The sequence below is a fragment of the Squalius cephalus genome, assembly GCF_949319135.1.
Source record: "Squalius cephalus genome assembly, chromosome: 12".
Lineage (NCBI taxonomy): Eukaryota > Metazoa > Chordata > Actinopteri > Cypriniformes > Leuciscidae > Squalius > Squalius cephalus.
In genome coordinates this window covers 38,885,938-38,900,084 of record NC_137133.1, presented here as the reverse complement: position 1 = coordinate 38,900,084, position 14,147 = coordinate 38,885,938, and the positions used below count along the sequence as shown (strand labels likewise).

Here is a 14,147-nt window from a genome sequence, read left to right as displayed (position 1 = left end):
AACGATAATGGATCTCGGGGGGCTCGCTGCGTCTTTCGGTTTCATAGTCAGTGAGCGGTGTGCTCTCTCTACATTTAAGTTGAGCTCTTCTGGTAATGTCAGTGAGGTTCGGATGAGATCATTTACGAAACTCAGCATATCTTTGTTGGTTTCCTCGTCTTCTTTCACGCCGTATATGCGGACGTTATTCCGTCTTGCTCTGGACTCAAGGTCTTCACATTTTGCAGACAAGCTGGCATCTCTTTGTAGCAAGTAATGAAGGGCTCGCTCGTTTCTTTGCGATTTATCTTCTTCATCACTCAGCCTCTGTTCGTATTCAGTCACACGCTGTTCTAATTTCGTCATCCTTTCGTCTACTTCGGCCAGTGCGGCTTCTACTCTTGCTAAGGAGTCTTTAGTGTCTTTAGAGGCTTCAGCGTGCTCCTTTCTTAGTATTCGCAGCTCGGCTAGCACTGCCGCCATGTGCTCTTCTCCTCCCTCGTCCTTTTGGTTCGGTTGTTCATCTTTTTTCGACGCTTTACCCTTCTTATCCGTATCTTTTCGATTGCAGGCCATTTCGATTGATTATTGTGAGTGTTTTTTGCAAAAAATAAGGTTTATAATTAAGGTTTGGCTAGTTTTTACAAATTCTCCTCAGGGAGCTTAAAAATCAGGCTGCCGCCACAACCATGACGTCACAGGAAGTCCAATTTTCCCCTTTTGAACATACATAAAACCACATTGAGCTGAATTCAGAATAGTATGCTAGTACTATTTCTGCCATTCTGAATTCAGCCTTTTTTATATTAGATGTTTTAGCTATTCTGGATTGTTTTTTTTTTTTTCTTTGAAACACATCATAGTTTCCTCATGGCAACAGGCCTGTATATTTTAAGAAAGTTTAAATCACACCTGCTAGCGCACTTCTTAAAATGTTTACGTACAAGGTCAGTAGGCAGTAGAGTACACCGTTTTGCGGCTGTTCGAACACATTCAACCACATGAGCATCTACTCTATGAAAGCAATCTGGTCGAATGTGTTGGACTACCTCTGGAAGTGGCCACAAATAGACAAGCTAAAAAATAATAATAATAATTAGCCCCTTTTTTACACCTTCATTTACCTCAGTCCACTTGTGATCCGATTTACAAAAATGCTTCTTAGTACCAGTTGTAAACAAGGCCTTGGACAGCTACCTAGTTGGGATACAACAGTTAAGGGATTAATGCTTATTTATAAAAAATAAATTAACAAAATTCAGTATCAACCAATCCTTTATCCCAAGACATGATTCTATACTTGTGTGACTGTAAAAAAAAGCATTACAAAAAGCCAACGAGTGACAGAGGGGTTTGGGCGTCAATATATGCAGTTATGCTAGTCCAGCCATAAAGTCATATGTAAAGCCTCAAACAGAGAGAAGCTAAAACCTTAATTTGATATGTGAAAGGTGAACATGGGCCCAAGTTAACGACTAGAACTTGGCAAATAGTAAAGTTGTAGCGTGGCCACATAAAGGGGATATTTATAAGATGGCTTATTAAACTGATTAAAGAGTTATACATGTCAGATGTTCTTATATTAAAGAATCCCTGGGTTTTTGTTGCCCCTGTCGAGTGTTGGTCTTACTGTTTTTTTTCTGAGCGAGAGTCTTGATCGTTACACCTGGGAATCCCCGTGACGTCATACGCAGGCAGTCATGGCCTAATGGTTACAGAGTTGGACTGGTGAGCCAAAGGTTGCTAGTTTGATTCCAGTACCGGCAGGAAATGTCTGAGGTGCCCTTGAGCAAGGCACCTAACCCCCAATCACTCCCCTGGCACCACACAGGCTGCCCGCTGCTCTGGGTGTGTGTATCCACATTTGCAGTGTGTGTTCACTACTCTGCTCCTAATGTGTGCGCACTAACTTGGTCAAATTCCAAGTATGGGTTATCATACTTAGCCGTCACTCAACTTCAGCTGATCAACTTCACTTCTGTTAAGGGAGCAACTTTACTATTGCTCTTTTGGATTAACGATTGATCGCAATACACAGCTTGGCTGTCATTGACTGAGACTTTGTGGAGATATACTTGCTGGATTATTTCACTTCACAGGACAGCACTGTTCCTCATCATGTGCACAGACTTAAACAGCTTACCGGTGAGGCCGATTCAACGCATATGTCACCGGTGCAGGCCGGGGCGGACTCGGATGACCAGCCGCCCCTGACTCCAGACACCACCGTGAGGAGCCGACACCACAGGCACGCAACAGATGGACAAAGGAGGAGGCAAGTAATTGAGTTCAAAAGTAACAATCTTTATTGAATAACAATCAACTTGAGGAAAGAATAAGCAACTCTTTTCTTCTAGGGCTATTTGACCGGAGTAGCCGCTGGATCGATTCTTCACTGTCTTCGGAACACAAGGGTGCGATAGTGGCTGGGGGGAGGGCCTTATTCCACAGCGTTGCTGCACATCTGCAGGTTCACAGCGTTGCTGCACATCTGCAGGACTCAAACGGTAAGTAACAGGGTATGTTTCTTCTCTCAACAGCAGATTCTCTTAGCAAGACATGAAAGGGATATTGTGACCTTAAAACTCACTTCACAGCGTTGCTGCACATCTGCAGGACCCAGACGGTAAGTAACAGGTAATGTTTCTTCTCTCAGCATCAAACACTTTCCTCAGACATTCGCGAGAGACTCAATAGGCAGCTTTACCAGCGATGTTGTACTTCTTCAGAGCCCAGTCAGTAAGTATAATGGTTCGGACTTTTCACCGCCATACGGTTTTTCCCGAGACTTGTAATTTCAGAGAAAGAGAGGGTCAACAGGAGCCTTCAATGAGGAATTACTTCACAACAATACTCAGTGGAAGAGAGGATAATACAAAGCATTACTTCACCAGTTCAGTTGTATCGTTCTGGAATTGAGATGGGGACAAGTAGATCACTTCACAAAAATGAAAGCAGGCGTTGGGAGACTTTTCTCAGCATAGCACACAGCACTCGTGTTCACCACAAATCCACAGCATTAATTCGGCGTGCATCAGGTAAGGCAAACAACTGCAAATCACTCACACAGTAGGGCTGATCAAAAGCCTCACTTCATCCAAGCATTTCATTAGGAATATTCAACTCTGTTCTTCTCCAGTATATCTGAAACAGATGTCCTCCTCAATAGTAAATTTCACATTCACAATCTTTTCTTCAAGCTTTACATTTGATTCAATGATGTAATTAATTCACTTATCTTTCTCTCTTCCTCTTCCAGCACAGATCCAAGCAGCAGTTCAATCCAGTAGTATTCCACAAACAGCTCCAAACGACAGACTCCAATGGCAGTTCTTCACTTACACGAATTTCCAGGATTACAGCGTCCAATGTAAGCACCCTAACAGGAGATCTTCTACCCCAAGACACGATGACAGAGACCCAGCCGAACAACTGATCAATTGAACATCGACCAGCAACTGCACCACCAGCCACTGTCTCGACCGACTCCCTTCTTCTCCCCTGAACGGCTCCTTTATCCTCCTCTTGTGAAGCAAAAAGCCTGTGCAAACGCCGCTCCTCTCACACCTGCCGTGCATCAGCGGTAATTAGGTTAGACAATGCCCCTGCTACACCCGGAACCGGAGTGAGGCGTTACACCAAAATAATCCCCTCGGGGAACATGGAAAAAGGGTTCCGCTTTTCCAAGCATTCTGTCACCCGTGACACATACACAACATTGGACTGGAACACACAATTACATTTGTATACATTGATTTTCAGTGCTTTCTATTTAATACACTTTGGTTTGTCATTTGAGCTTGCTTTTGTTTACATTGTGAGCAATTCTATCCAACGCTTTCATAGAGGGTCTAAAACATTTTGTGGTGTATCCTGCCTTGTATAGGGAGAACGTTACAAAGTTAGATGGCTTAGGCAGAAACTTGGCTTGTTTAGTTCAAGTCAAGAATCTCAATGCACAAGAAAAAGGCTTAGTAGTGCAGAAGTCAAACTGAGAACAGTCATGAAACATCCAATTCCAGACAGAAATGAATACCAAAGAGAAACAGGTTGAGTTTCATGAAGTTTATTAAAACACTAAAATTCACTTGACCAGGTTAACTTGTCCACTAGACACCACAGTTTGCCCACTAGAGATGGTCTTGTCGTGAGTGTCTCTTCCTGTAAAAAGTGGTTGAAGCATGAGGGGCATTTCAGTAAAATTCTCAGTTCCTGAAGTCAACTTACAGCAAGCACTCACTTTTCCTAGTGCAGCTTTGCTCACAGGAGCCAGAGGAGGGATGGCACACCGCTGTACTACAGTGGATGAAGACCTAACAGAGGGGGAAAGGGTTAAGCCATAGAATTCACTGTAAAAAGCACTAATATTAAGGGTTGAGGTAAGGCTGTAGAGCATACGGTTTCCTGCAGAGGAGCCAGTGATGCTGGATCTACAAATGTGAACATCTTCACAACAAAGCGCTTGTAGTGGGTCGGGAACTGAAGACCAGATGATCCAACCACTGGAACCAATGTGGTCAGGTAACGATCATCCTGGTAAGGGCATCTGAAAGGCAAAGAGGCACTCAGAAATGCCTTACAGCACACTAGATGGAAAAAGACTGGCCTTACTCACCCATCAACCAGAAGATCCCATTGGGGTAGACTGAGTGGGCTGGGGGTTGATGTCGCCCAGCAATGTCCCAGCATCAGGACAATGTTGGGGTCGGTCCTCTCCAAAATGTGCACCTCAACATACACCGGCTCCCGCAGGACTTTTGTAACTGGATAATCAGCGTCACTGTAGTAGGACGTGTACGCCTCGTCCCCTGAGGAAGAATGCAGTGTTTAACTAGAAACTGGAGCTTTAGAAAGGCTTTAGGCATACTTGGGACAAACACTTACCTTCTGCACAGCCTTTGGTGACACATTGACCATTTGCCAGTCTAAGCTCCACCCTGAGGGGTCCAGGAGCAGCTACTGGTGGAGGTGGAGGAACGGTGTTGACCTCCACAACCAGAGCTTCCACAGAGGTACCAGAGTACCTACACTGGAAGAGAAGCCTGGACAACAAACAGTGAGCTTGTAGCATTTGTCAATGATTCACATTTATGATAAAGCATTCATCACTTACTCAAAATGGCTGTCCCTTGTAATGGAACCAAGTGGTCCGATACCCACTTCATATGAGGAGGTCATTCTGTTTTCATACACCACATACCCACTGTCCTCCTGCAAATAGTAACATTGTTGGCATCCAATCCATTCTAAGCCATGCAGAACAAAACCACAAGCAGCTACTCACCATCATGCTCGTGCCACACGCAGTGACAGGGAACTGGTATATAGCAAAGAAAGGTGTGGATCCCACAGGACTGCAAGCTGGATCACTTCCATCCAGGAGACGGACTGAATCCAGGCTCAATCGAGGCAGCGTAACATCTCTAGCCACCACTACCACAAACTGACCATCTCTTATACACTGGACAGTCACTGGAACGAGTTACAAGAGCAGGTTATTGCTGAGGATCAGTTTAACATGAATGCCTCTACATTGACTCTACACTCTTACCTGCCTTCCCATAGTAACACTGCTGTCCATTAAAGCAGCAGTTGATAGCAGCACACTCAGCACCACTGATACCAGGTGGTCCACATTGAATCTGCTCATAATCAGCTACAGTACACTTGTCAAGGGGCTCTGCCTGTGCCACTGGCTGCTTAGGCTGAAACTGCTGAGGAAACTGTTGACCTGACTGAGGAAACTGTTGACCTGACTGAGGAAACTGTTGACCTGACTGAGGAAACTGTTGACCTGACTGAGGAAACTGTTGACCTGACTGAGGAAACTGTTGACCTGACTGAGGAAACTGTTGACTAGCTTGCTGTTGACCTGACTGAGCAAACTGTTGACTAGCTTGCTGTTGAACTAACTGAGGAAACTGTTGACTAGCTTGCTGTTGAACTGACTGAGGAAACTGTTGACTAGCTTGCTGTTGAACTAACTGAGGAAACTGTTGAACTGACTGAGGAAACTGTTGACTAGCTTGCTGTTGAACTAACTGAGGAAACTGTTGAACTGACTGAGGATACTGTTGACTAGCTTGCTGTTGACCTGACTGAGGAAACTGACTAGCTTGCTGTTGAACTAACTGAGGAAACTGTTGACTAGCTTGCTGTTGAACTGGCTTTTGAACCTGCTGAGAAAACCGTTGACTAGCTTGCTGTTGAACTGGCTTTTGAACCTGCTGAGTAAACCATTGACTAGCTTGCTGTTGACCTGACGGAAGAAACTGTTGACTAGCTTGCTGTTGAACTGGCTTTTGAACCTGCTGAGTAAACCATTGACTAGCTTGCTGTTGAACTGGCTTTTGAACCTGCTGAGTAAACCATTGACTAGCTTGCTGTTGACCTGACGGAAGAAACTGTTGACTAGCTTGCTGTTGAAATGGCTTTTGAAACCGCTTGTCAGTTTGCTGGAACATCAGCGCTTGAGGATTCTGGGGCGGATCACTCCACTTCGGAAGAGCATGACTGAAAGCACAGAACCAAACACAAAGTGCCAGAGACTGAACAGCCCACCAACTTCCTGCCATTGTTCAACACCTAGTCACACTGCTGAGGTGCTGCCCTTTGGTCCTTTTTGTACTCTACAGACGTTTGGCTAATTAATGATAATCCCACCCTCTTCATTAAGTCATAATTCTCCAGACTTGCACGAGTGGGAGTTTATGCAACTAGGTGATTCTATTGTTTCTTAAGTCAATTTTCCCCTTTTGAACATACATAAAACCACATTGAGCTGAATTCAGAATAGTATGCTAGTACTATTTCTGCCATTCTGAATTCAGCCTTTTTTATATTAGATGTTTTAGCTATTCTGGATTGTTTTGTTTTTTTTAAACACATCATAGTTTTCTCATGGCAACAGGCCTGTATATTTTAAGAAAGTTTAAATCACACCTGCTAGCGCACTTCTTAAAATGTTTACGTACAAGGTCAGTAGGCAGTAGAGTACACCGTTTTGCGGCTGTTCGAACACATTCAACCACATGAGCATCTACTTTGTGAAAGCAAAATGGTCAAATGTGTTGGACTACCTCTGGAAGTGGCCAAAAATAGACAAGCTCAAAAAAAATAAAATAATTAGCCCCTTTTTTACACCTTCATTTACCTCAGTCCACTTATGATCCGATTTACAAAAATGCTTCTTAGTACCAGGTGTAAACAAGGCCTTGGACAGCTACCTAGTTGGGATACAACAGTTAAGGGATTAATGCTTAAATGAAAGCAGTCTACATTACTGGGACTAGCCTGAAATTTAAAAAAATAAATTACCAAAATTCAGTATCAACCAATCCTTTATCCCAACATATGATTCTATACTTGCGTGACTGTAAAAAAAGCATTACAAAAAGCCAACGAGTGACCTCAGAGGGTTTTGGGCGTCAATATATGCAGTTATGCTAGTCCAGCCATAAAGTCGTATGTAAAGCCTCAAACAGAGAGAAGCTAAAACTTTAATTTGATATGTGAAACGTGAACATGGGCCCAAGTTAACGACTAGAACTTGGCAAATAGTAAAGTTGTAGCGTGGCCACATAAAGGGGATATTTATAAGATGGCTTATTAAACTGATTAAAGAGTTATACATGTCAGATGTTCTTATATTAAAGAATCCCTGGGTTTTTGTTGCCCCTGTCGAGTGTTGGTCTTACTGTTTTTTTTCTGAGCAAGAGTCTTGATCGTTACACCTGGGAATCCCTGTGACGTCATACGCAGGCAGTCATGGCCTAATGGTTACAGAGTTGGACTGGTGAGCCAAAGGTTGCTAGTTTGATTCCAGTACCGGCAGGAAATGACTGAGGTGCCCTTGAGCAAGGCACCTAACCCCCAATCACTCCCCTGGCACCACACAGGCTGCCCGCTGCTCTGGGTGTGTGTATCCACATTTGCAATGTGTGCGCACTAACTTGGAGATCAAATTCCAAGTATGGGTTATCATACTTAACTTCAGCTGATCAACTTCACTTCTGTTAAGGGAGCAACTTTACTATTGCTCTTTTGGATTAGCGATTGATCGCAATACACAGCTTGGCTGTCATTGACAGACTTTGTGGAGATATACTTGCTGGATTATTTCACCTTGTAGATCACTTCACAGGACAGCACTGTTCATCATGTGCACAGACTTAAACAGCTTACCGGTGAGGCCGATTCAACGCATACACAACATTGGACTGGAACACACAATTACATTTTTGTATACATTGATTTTCAGTGCTTTCTATTTAATACACTTTGGTTTGTCATTTGAGCTTGCTTTTTTGTTTACATTGTGAGCAATTCTATCCAAAGCTTTCATAGAGGGTCTAAAACATTTTGTGGTGTATCCTGCCTTGTATAGGCAGAATGTTACAAAGTTACATGGCTTAGGCAGAAACTTGGCTTGTTTAGTTCAAGTCAAGAATCTCAATGCACAAGAAAAAGGCTTAGTAGTGCAGAAGTCAAACTGAGAACAGTCATGAAACATCCAACTCCAGACAGAAATGAATACCAAAGAGAAACAGGTTGAGTTTCATGAAGTTTATTAAAACACTAAAATTCACTTGACCAGGTTAACTTGTCCACTAGACACCACAGTTTGCCCACTAGAGATGGTCTTGTCGTGAGTGTCTCTTCCTGTAAAAAGTGGTTGAAGCATGAGGGGCATTTCAGTCAAATTCTCAGTTCCTGAAGTCAACTTACAGCAAGCACTCACTTTTCCTAGTGCAGCTTTGCTCACAGGAGCCAGAGGAGGGATGGCACACCGCTGTACTACAGTGGATGAAGACCTAACAGAGGGGGAAAGGGTTAAGCCATAGAATTCACTGTAAAAAGCACTAATATTAAGGGTTGAGGTAAGGCTGTAGAGCATACGGTTTCCTGCAGAGGAGCCAGTGATGCTGGATCTACAAATGTGAACATCTTCACAACAAAGCGCTTGTAGTGGGTCGGGAACTGAAGACCAGATGATCCAACCACTGGAACCAATGTGGTCAGGTAACGATCATCCTGGTAAGGGCATCTGAAAGGCAAAGAGGCACTCAGAAATGCCTTACAGCACACTAGATGGAAAAAGACTGGCCTTACTCACCCATCAACCAGAAGATCCCATTGGGGTAGACTGAGTGGGCTGGGGGTTGATGTCGCCCAGCAATGTCCCAGCATCAGGACAATGTTGGGGTCGGTCCTCTCCAAAATGTGCACCTCAACATACACCGGCTCCCGCAGGACTTTTGTAACTGGATAATCAGCGTCACTGTAGTAGGACGTGTACGCCTCGTCCCCTGAGGAAGAATGCAGTGTTTAACTAGAAACTGGAGCTTTAGAAAGGCTTTAGGCATACTTGGGACAAACACTTACCTTCTGCACAGCCTTTGGTGACACATTGACCATTTGCCAGTCTAAGCTCCACCCTGAGGGGTCCAGGAGCAGCTACTGGTGGAGGTGGAGGAACGGTGTTGACCTCCACAACCAGAGCTTCCACAGAGGTACCAGAGTACCTACACTGGAAGAGAAGCCTGGACAACAAACAGTGAGCTTGTAGCATTTGTCAATGATTCACATTTATGATAAAGCATACATCACTTACTCAAAATGGCTGTCCCTTGTAATGGAACCAAGTGGTCCGATACCCACTTCATATGAGGAGGTCATTCTGTTTTCATACACCACATACCCACTGTCCTCCTGCAAATAGTAACATTGTTGGCATCCAATCCATTCTAAGCCATGCAGAACAAAACCACAAGCAGCTACTCACCATCATGCTTGTGCCACACGCAGTGACAGGGAACTGGTATATAGCAAAGAAAGGTGTGGATCCCACAGGACTGCAAGCTGGATCACTTCCATCCAGGAGACGGACTGAATCCAGGCTCAATCGAGGCAGCGTAACATCTCTAGCCACCACTACCACAAACTGACCATCTCTTATACACTGGACAGTCACTGGAACGAGTTACAAGAGCAGGTTATTGCTGAGGATCAGTTTAACATGAATGCCTCTACATTGACTCTACACTCTTACCTGCCTTCCCATAGTAACACTGCTGTCCATTAAAGCAGCAGTTGATAGCAGCACACTCCGCACCACTGATACCAGGTGGTCCACATTGAATCTGCTCATAATCAGCTACAGTACACTTGTCAAGGGGCTCTGCCTGTGCCACTGGCTGCTTAGGCTGAAACTGCTGAGGAAACTGTTGACCTGACTGAGGAAACTGTTGACCTGACTGAGGAAACTGTTGACCTGACTGAGGAAACTGTTGACTAGCTTGCTGTTGACCTGACTGAGCAAACTGTTGACTAGCTTGCTGTTGAACTAACTGAGGAAACTGTTGACTAGCTTGCTGTTGAACTGACTGAGGAAACTGTTGACTAGCTTGCTGTTGAACTAACTGAGGAAACTGTTGAACTGACTGAGGAAACTGTTGACTAGCTTGCTGTTGAACTAACTGAGGAAACTGTTGAACTGACTGAGGATACTGTTGACTAGCTTGCTGTTGACCTGACTGAGGAAACTGACTAGCTTGCTGTTGAACTAACTGAGGAAACTGTTGACTAGCTTGCTGTTGAACTGGCTTTTGAACCTGCTGAGAAAACCGTTGACTAGCTTGCTGTTGAACTGGCTTTTGAACCTGCTGAGTAAACCATTGACTAGCTTGCTGTTGACCTGACGGAAGAAACTGTTGACTAGCTTGCTGTTGAACTGGCTTTTGAACCTGCTGAGTAAACCATTGACTAGCTTGCTGTTGAACTGGCTTTTGAACCTGCTGAGTAAACCATTGACTAGCTTGCTGTTGACCTGACGGAAGAAACTGTTGACTAGCTTGCTGTTGAAATGGCTTTTGAAACCGCTTGTCAGTTTGCTGGAACATCAGCGCTTGAGGATTCTGGGGCGGATCACTCCACTTCGGAAGAGCATGACTGAAAGCACAGAACCAAACACAAAGTGCCAGAGACTGAACAGCCCACCAACTTCCTGCCATTGTTCAACACCTAGTCACACTGCTGAGGTGCTGCCCTTTGGTCCTTTTTGTACTCTACAGACGTTTGGCTAATTAATGATAATCCCACCCTCTTCATTAAGTCATAATTCTCCAGACTTGCACGAGTGGGAGTTTATGCAACTAGGTGATTCTATTGTTTCTTAAGTCAATTTTCCCCTTTTGAACATACATAAAACCACATTGAGCTGAATTCAGAATAGTATGCTAGTACTATTTCTGCCATTCTGAATTCAGCCTTTTTTATATTAGATGTTTTAGCTATTCTGGATTGTTTTTTTTTTTTGAAACACATCATAGTTTTCTCATGGCAACAGGCCTGTATATTTTAAGAAAGTTTAAATCACACCTGCTAGCGCACTTCTTAAAATGTTTACGTACAAGGTCAGTAGGCAGTAGAGTACACCGTTTTGCGGCTGTTCGAACACATTCAACCACATGAGCATCTACTTTGTGAAAGCAAAATGGTCAAATGTGTTGGACTACCTCTGGAAGTGGCCAAAAATAGACAAGCTCAAAAAAAATAAAATAATTAGCCCCTTTTTTACACCTTCATTTACCTCAGTCCACTTATGATCCGATTTACAAAAATGCTTCTTAGTACCAGGTGTAAACAAGGCCTTGGACAGCTACCTAGTTGGGATACAACAGTTAAGGGATTAATGCTTAAATGAAAGCAGTCTACATTACTGGGACTAGCCTGAAATTTAAAAAAATAAATTACCAAAATTCAGTATCAACCAATCCTTTATCCCAACATATGATTCTATACTTGCGTGACTGTAAAAAAAGCATTACAAAAAGCCAACGAGTGACCTCAGAGGGTTTTGGGCGTCAATATATGCAGTTATGCTAGTCCAGCCATAAAGTCGTATGTAAAGCCTCAAACAGAGAGAAGCTAAAACTTTAATTTGATATGTGAAACGTGAACATGGGCCCAAGTTAACGACTAGAACTTGGCAAATAGTAAAGTTGTAGCGTGGCCACATAAAGGGGATATTTATAAGATGGCTTATTAAACTGATTAAAGAGTTATACATGTCAGATGTTCTTATATTAAAGAATCCCTGGGTTTTTGTTGCCCCTGTCGAGTGTTGGTCTTACTGTTTTTTTTCTGAGCAAGAGTCTTGATCGTTACACCTGGGAATCCCTGTGACGTCATACGCAGGCAGTCATGGCCTAATGGTTACAGAGTTGGACTGGTGAGCCAAAGGTTGCTAGTTTGATTCCAGTACCGGCAGGAAATGACTGAGGTGCCCTTGAGCAAGGCACCTAACCCCCAATCACTCCCCTGGCACCACACAGGCTGCCCGCTGCTCTGGGTGTGTGTATCCACATTTGCAATGTGTGCGCACTAACTTGGAGATCAAATTCCAAGTATGGGTTATCATACTTAACTTCAGCTGATCAACTTCACTTCTGTTAAGGGAGCAACTTTACTATTGCTCTTTTGGATTAGCGATTGATCGCAATACACAGCTTGGCTGTCATTGACAGACTTTGTGGAGATATACTTGCTGGATTATTTCACCTTGTAGATCACTTCACAGGACAGCACTGTTCATCATGTGCACAGACTTAAACAGCTTACCGGTGAGGCCGATTCAACGCATACACAACATTGGACTGGAACACACAATTACATTTTTGTATACATTGATTTTCAGTGCTTTCTATTTAATACACTTTGGTTTGTCATTTGAGCTTGCTTTTTTGTTTACATTGTGAGCAATTCTATCCAAAGCTTTCATAGAGGGTCTAAAACATTTTGTGGTGTATCCTGCCTTGTATAGGCAGAATGTTACAAAGTTACATGGCTTAGGCAGAAACTTGGCTTGTTTAGTTCAAGTCAAGAATCTCAATGCACAAGAAAAAGGCTTAGTAGTGCAGAAGTCAAACTGAGAACAGTCATGAAACATCCAACTCCAGACAGAAATGAATACCAAAGAGAAACAGGTTGAGTTTCATGAAGTTTATTAAAACACTAAAATTCACTTGACCAGGTTAACTTGTCCACTAGACACCACAGTTTGCCCACTAGAGATGGTCTTGTCGTGAGTGTCTCTTCCTGTAAAAAGTGGTTGAAGCATGAGGGGCATTTCAGTCAAATTCTCAGTTCCTGAAGTCAACTTACAGCAAGCACTCACTTTTCCTAGTGCAGCTTTGCTCACAGGAGCCAGAGGAGGGATGGCACACCGCTGTACTACAGTGGATGAAGACCTAACAGAGGGGGAAAGGGTTAAGCCATAGAATTCACTGTAAAAAGCACTAATATTAAGGGTTGAGGTAAGGCTGTAGAGCATACGGTTTCCTGCAGAGGAGCCAGTGATGCTGGATCTACAAATGTGAACATCTTCACAACAAAGCGCTTGTAGTGGGTCGGGAACTGAAGACCAGATGATCCAACCACTGGAACCAATGTGGTCAGGTAACGATCATCCTGGTAAGGGCATCTGAAAGGCAAAGAGGCACTCAGAAATGCCTTACAGCACACTAGATGGAAAAAGACTGGCCTTACTCACCCATCAACCAGAAGATCCCATTGGGGTAGACTGAGTGGGCTGGGGGTTGATGTCGCCCAGCAATGTCCCAGCATCAGGACAATGTTGGGGTCGGTCCTCTCCAAAATGTGCACCTCAACATACACCGGCTCCCGCAGGACTTTTGTAACTGGATAATCAGCGTCACTGTAGTAGGACGTGTACGCCTCGTCCCCTGAGGAAGAATGCAGTGTTTAACTAGAAACTGGAGCTTTAGAAAGGCTTTAGGCATACTTGGGACAAACACTTACCTTCTGCACAGCCTTTGGTGACACATTGACCATTTGCCAGTCTAAGCTCCACCCTGAGGGGTCCAGGAGCAGCTACTGGTGGAGGTGGAGGAACGGTGTTGACCTCCACAACCAGAGCTTCCACAGAGGTACCAGAGTACCTACACTGGAAGAGAAGCCTGGACAACAAACAGTGAGCTTGTAGCATTTGTCAATGATTCACATTTATGATAAAGCATACATCACTTACTCAAAATGGCTGTCCCTTGTAATGGAACCAAGTGGTCCGATACCCACTTCATATGAGGAGGTCATTCTGTTTTCATACACCACATACCCACTGTCCTCCTGCAAATAGTAACATTGTT

General features: G+C 43.8%; 3 protein-coding genes across 3 annotated transcripts; all 3 read right to left on the bottom strand.

Annotated features, from left to right (window-relative positions):
* Window positions 1-4,311: 4,311 nt before the first annotated feature.
* On the bottom strand, window positions 4,312-5,065 carry LOC307168937 (zona pellucida sperm-binding protein 4-like; the record flags this gene model as incomplete). Its single annotated transcript, XM_079889242.1, has 3 exons — window positions 4,864-5,065; window positions 4,595-4,787; window positions 4,312-4,525 (listed from the first exon to the last, which is right to left on the bottom strand). The coding sequence occupies exons 1-3, from the start codon at window positions 5,048-5,050 to the stop codon at window positions 4,312-4,314; spliced, it is 594 nt and encodes a 197-aa protein (XP_079745368.1). The 5' UTR covers window positions 5,051-5,065.
* Window positions 5,066-8,811: 3,746 nt separating this feature from the next.
* LOC307168936 (zona pellucida sperm-binding protein 4-like) lies at window positions 8,812-9,565 on the bottom strand (the record flags this gene model as incomplete). The annotated part of the gene is made up of 3 exons (XM_079889241.1): window positions 9,364-9,565; window positions 9,095-9,287; window positions 8,812-9,025 (listed from the first exon to the last, which is right to left on the bottom strand). The coding sequence occupies exons 1-3, from the start codon at window positions 9,548-9,550 to the stop codon at window positions 8,812-8,814; spliced, it is 594 nt and encodes a 197-aa protein (XP_079745367.1). The 5' UTR covers window positions 9,551-9,565.
* Window positions 9,566-13,248: 3,683 nt separating this feature from the next.
* LOC307168935 (zona pellucida sperm-binding protein 4-like) lies at window positions 13,249-14,002 on the bottom strand (the record flags this gene model as incomplete). The annotated part of the gene is made up of 3 exons (XM_079889240.1): window positions 13,801-14,002; window positions 13,532-13,724; window positions 13,249-13,462 (listed from the first exon to the last, which is right to left on the bottom strand). The coding sequence occupies exons 1-3, from the start codon at window positions 13,985-13,987 to the stop codon at window positions 13,249-13,251; spliced, it is 594 nt and encodes a 197-aa protein (XP_079745366.1). The 5' UTR covers window positions 13,988-14,002.
* Between the last annotated feature and the right edge of the window lie 145 nt (window positions 14,003-14,147).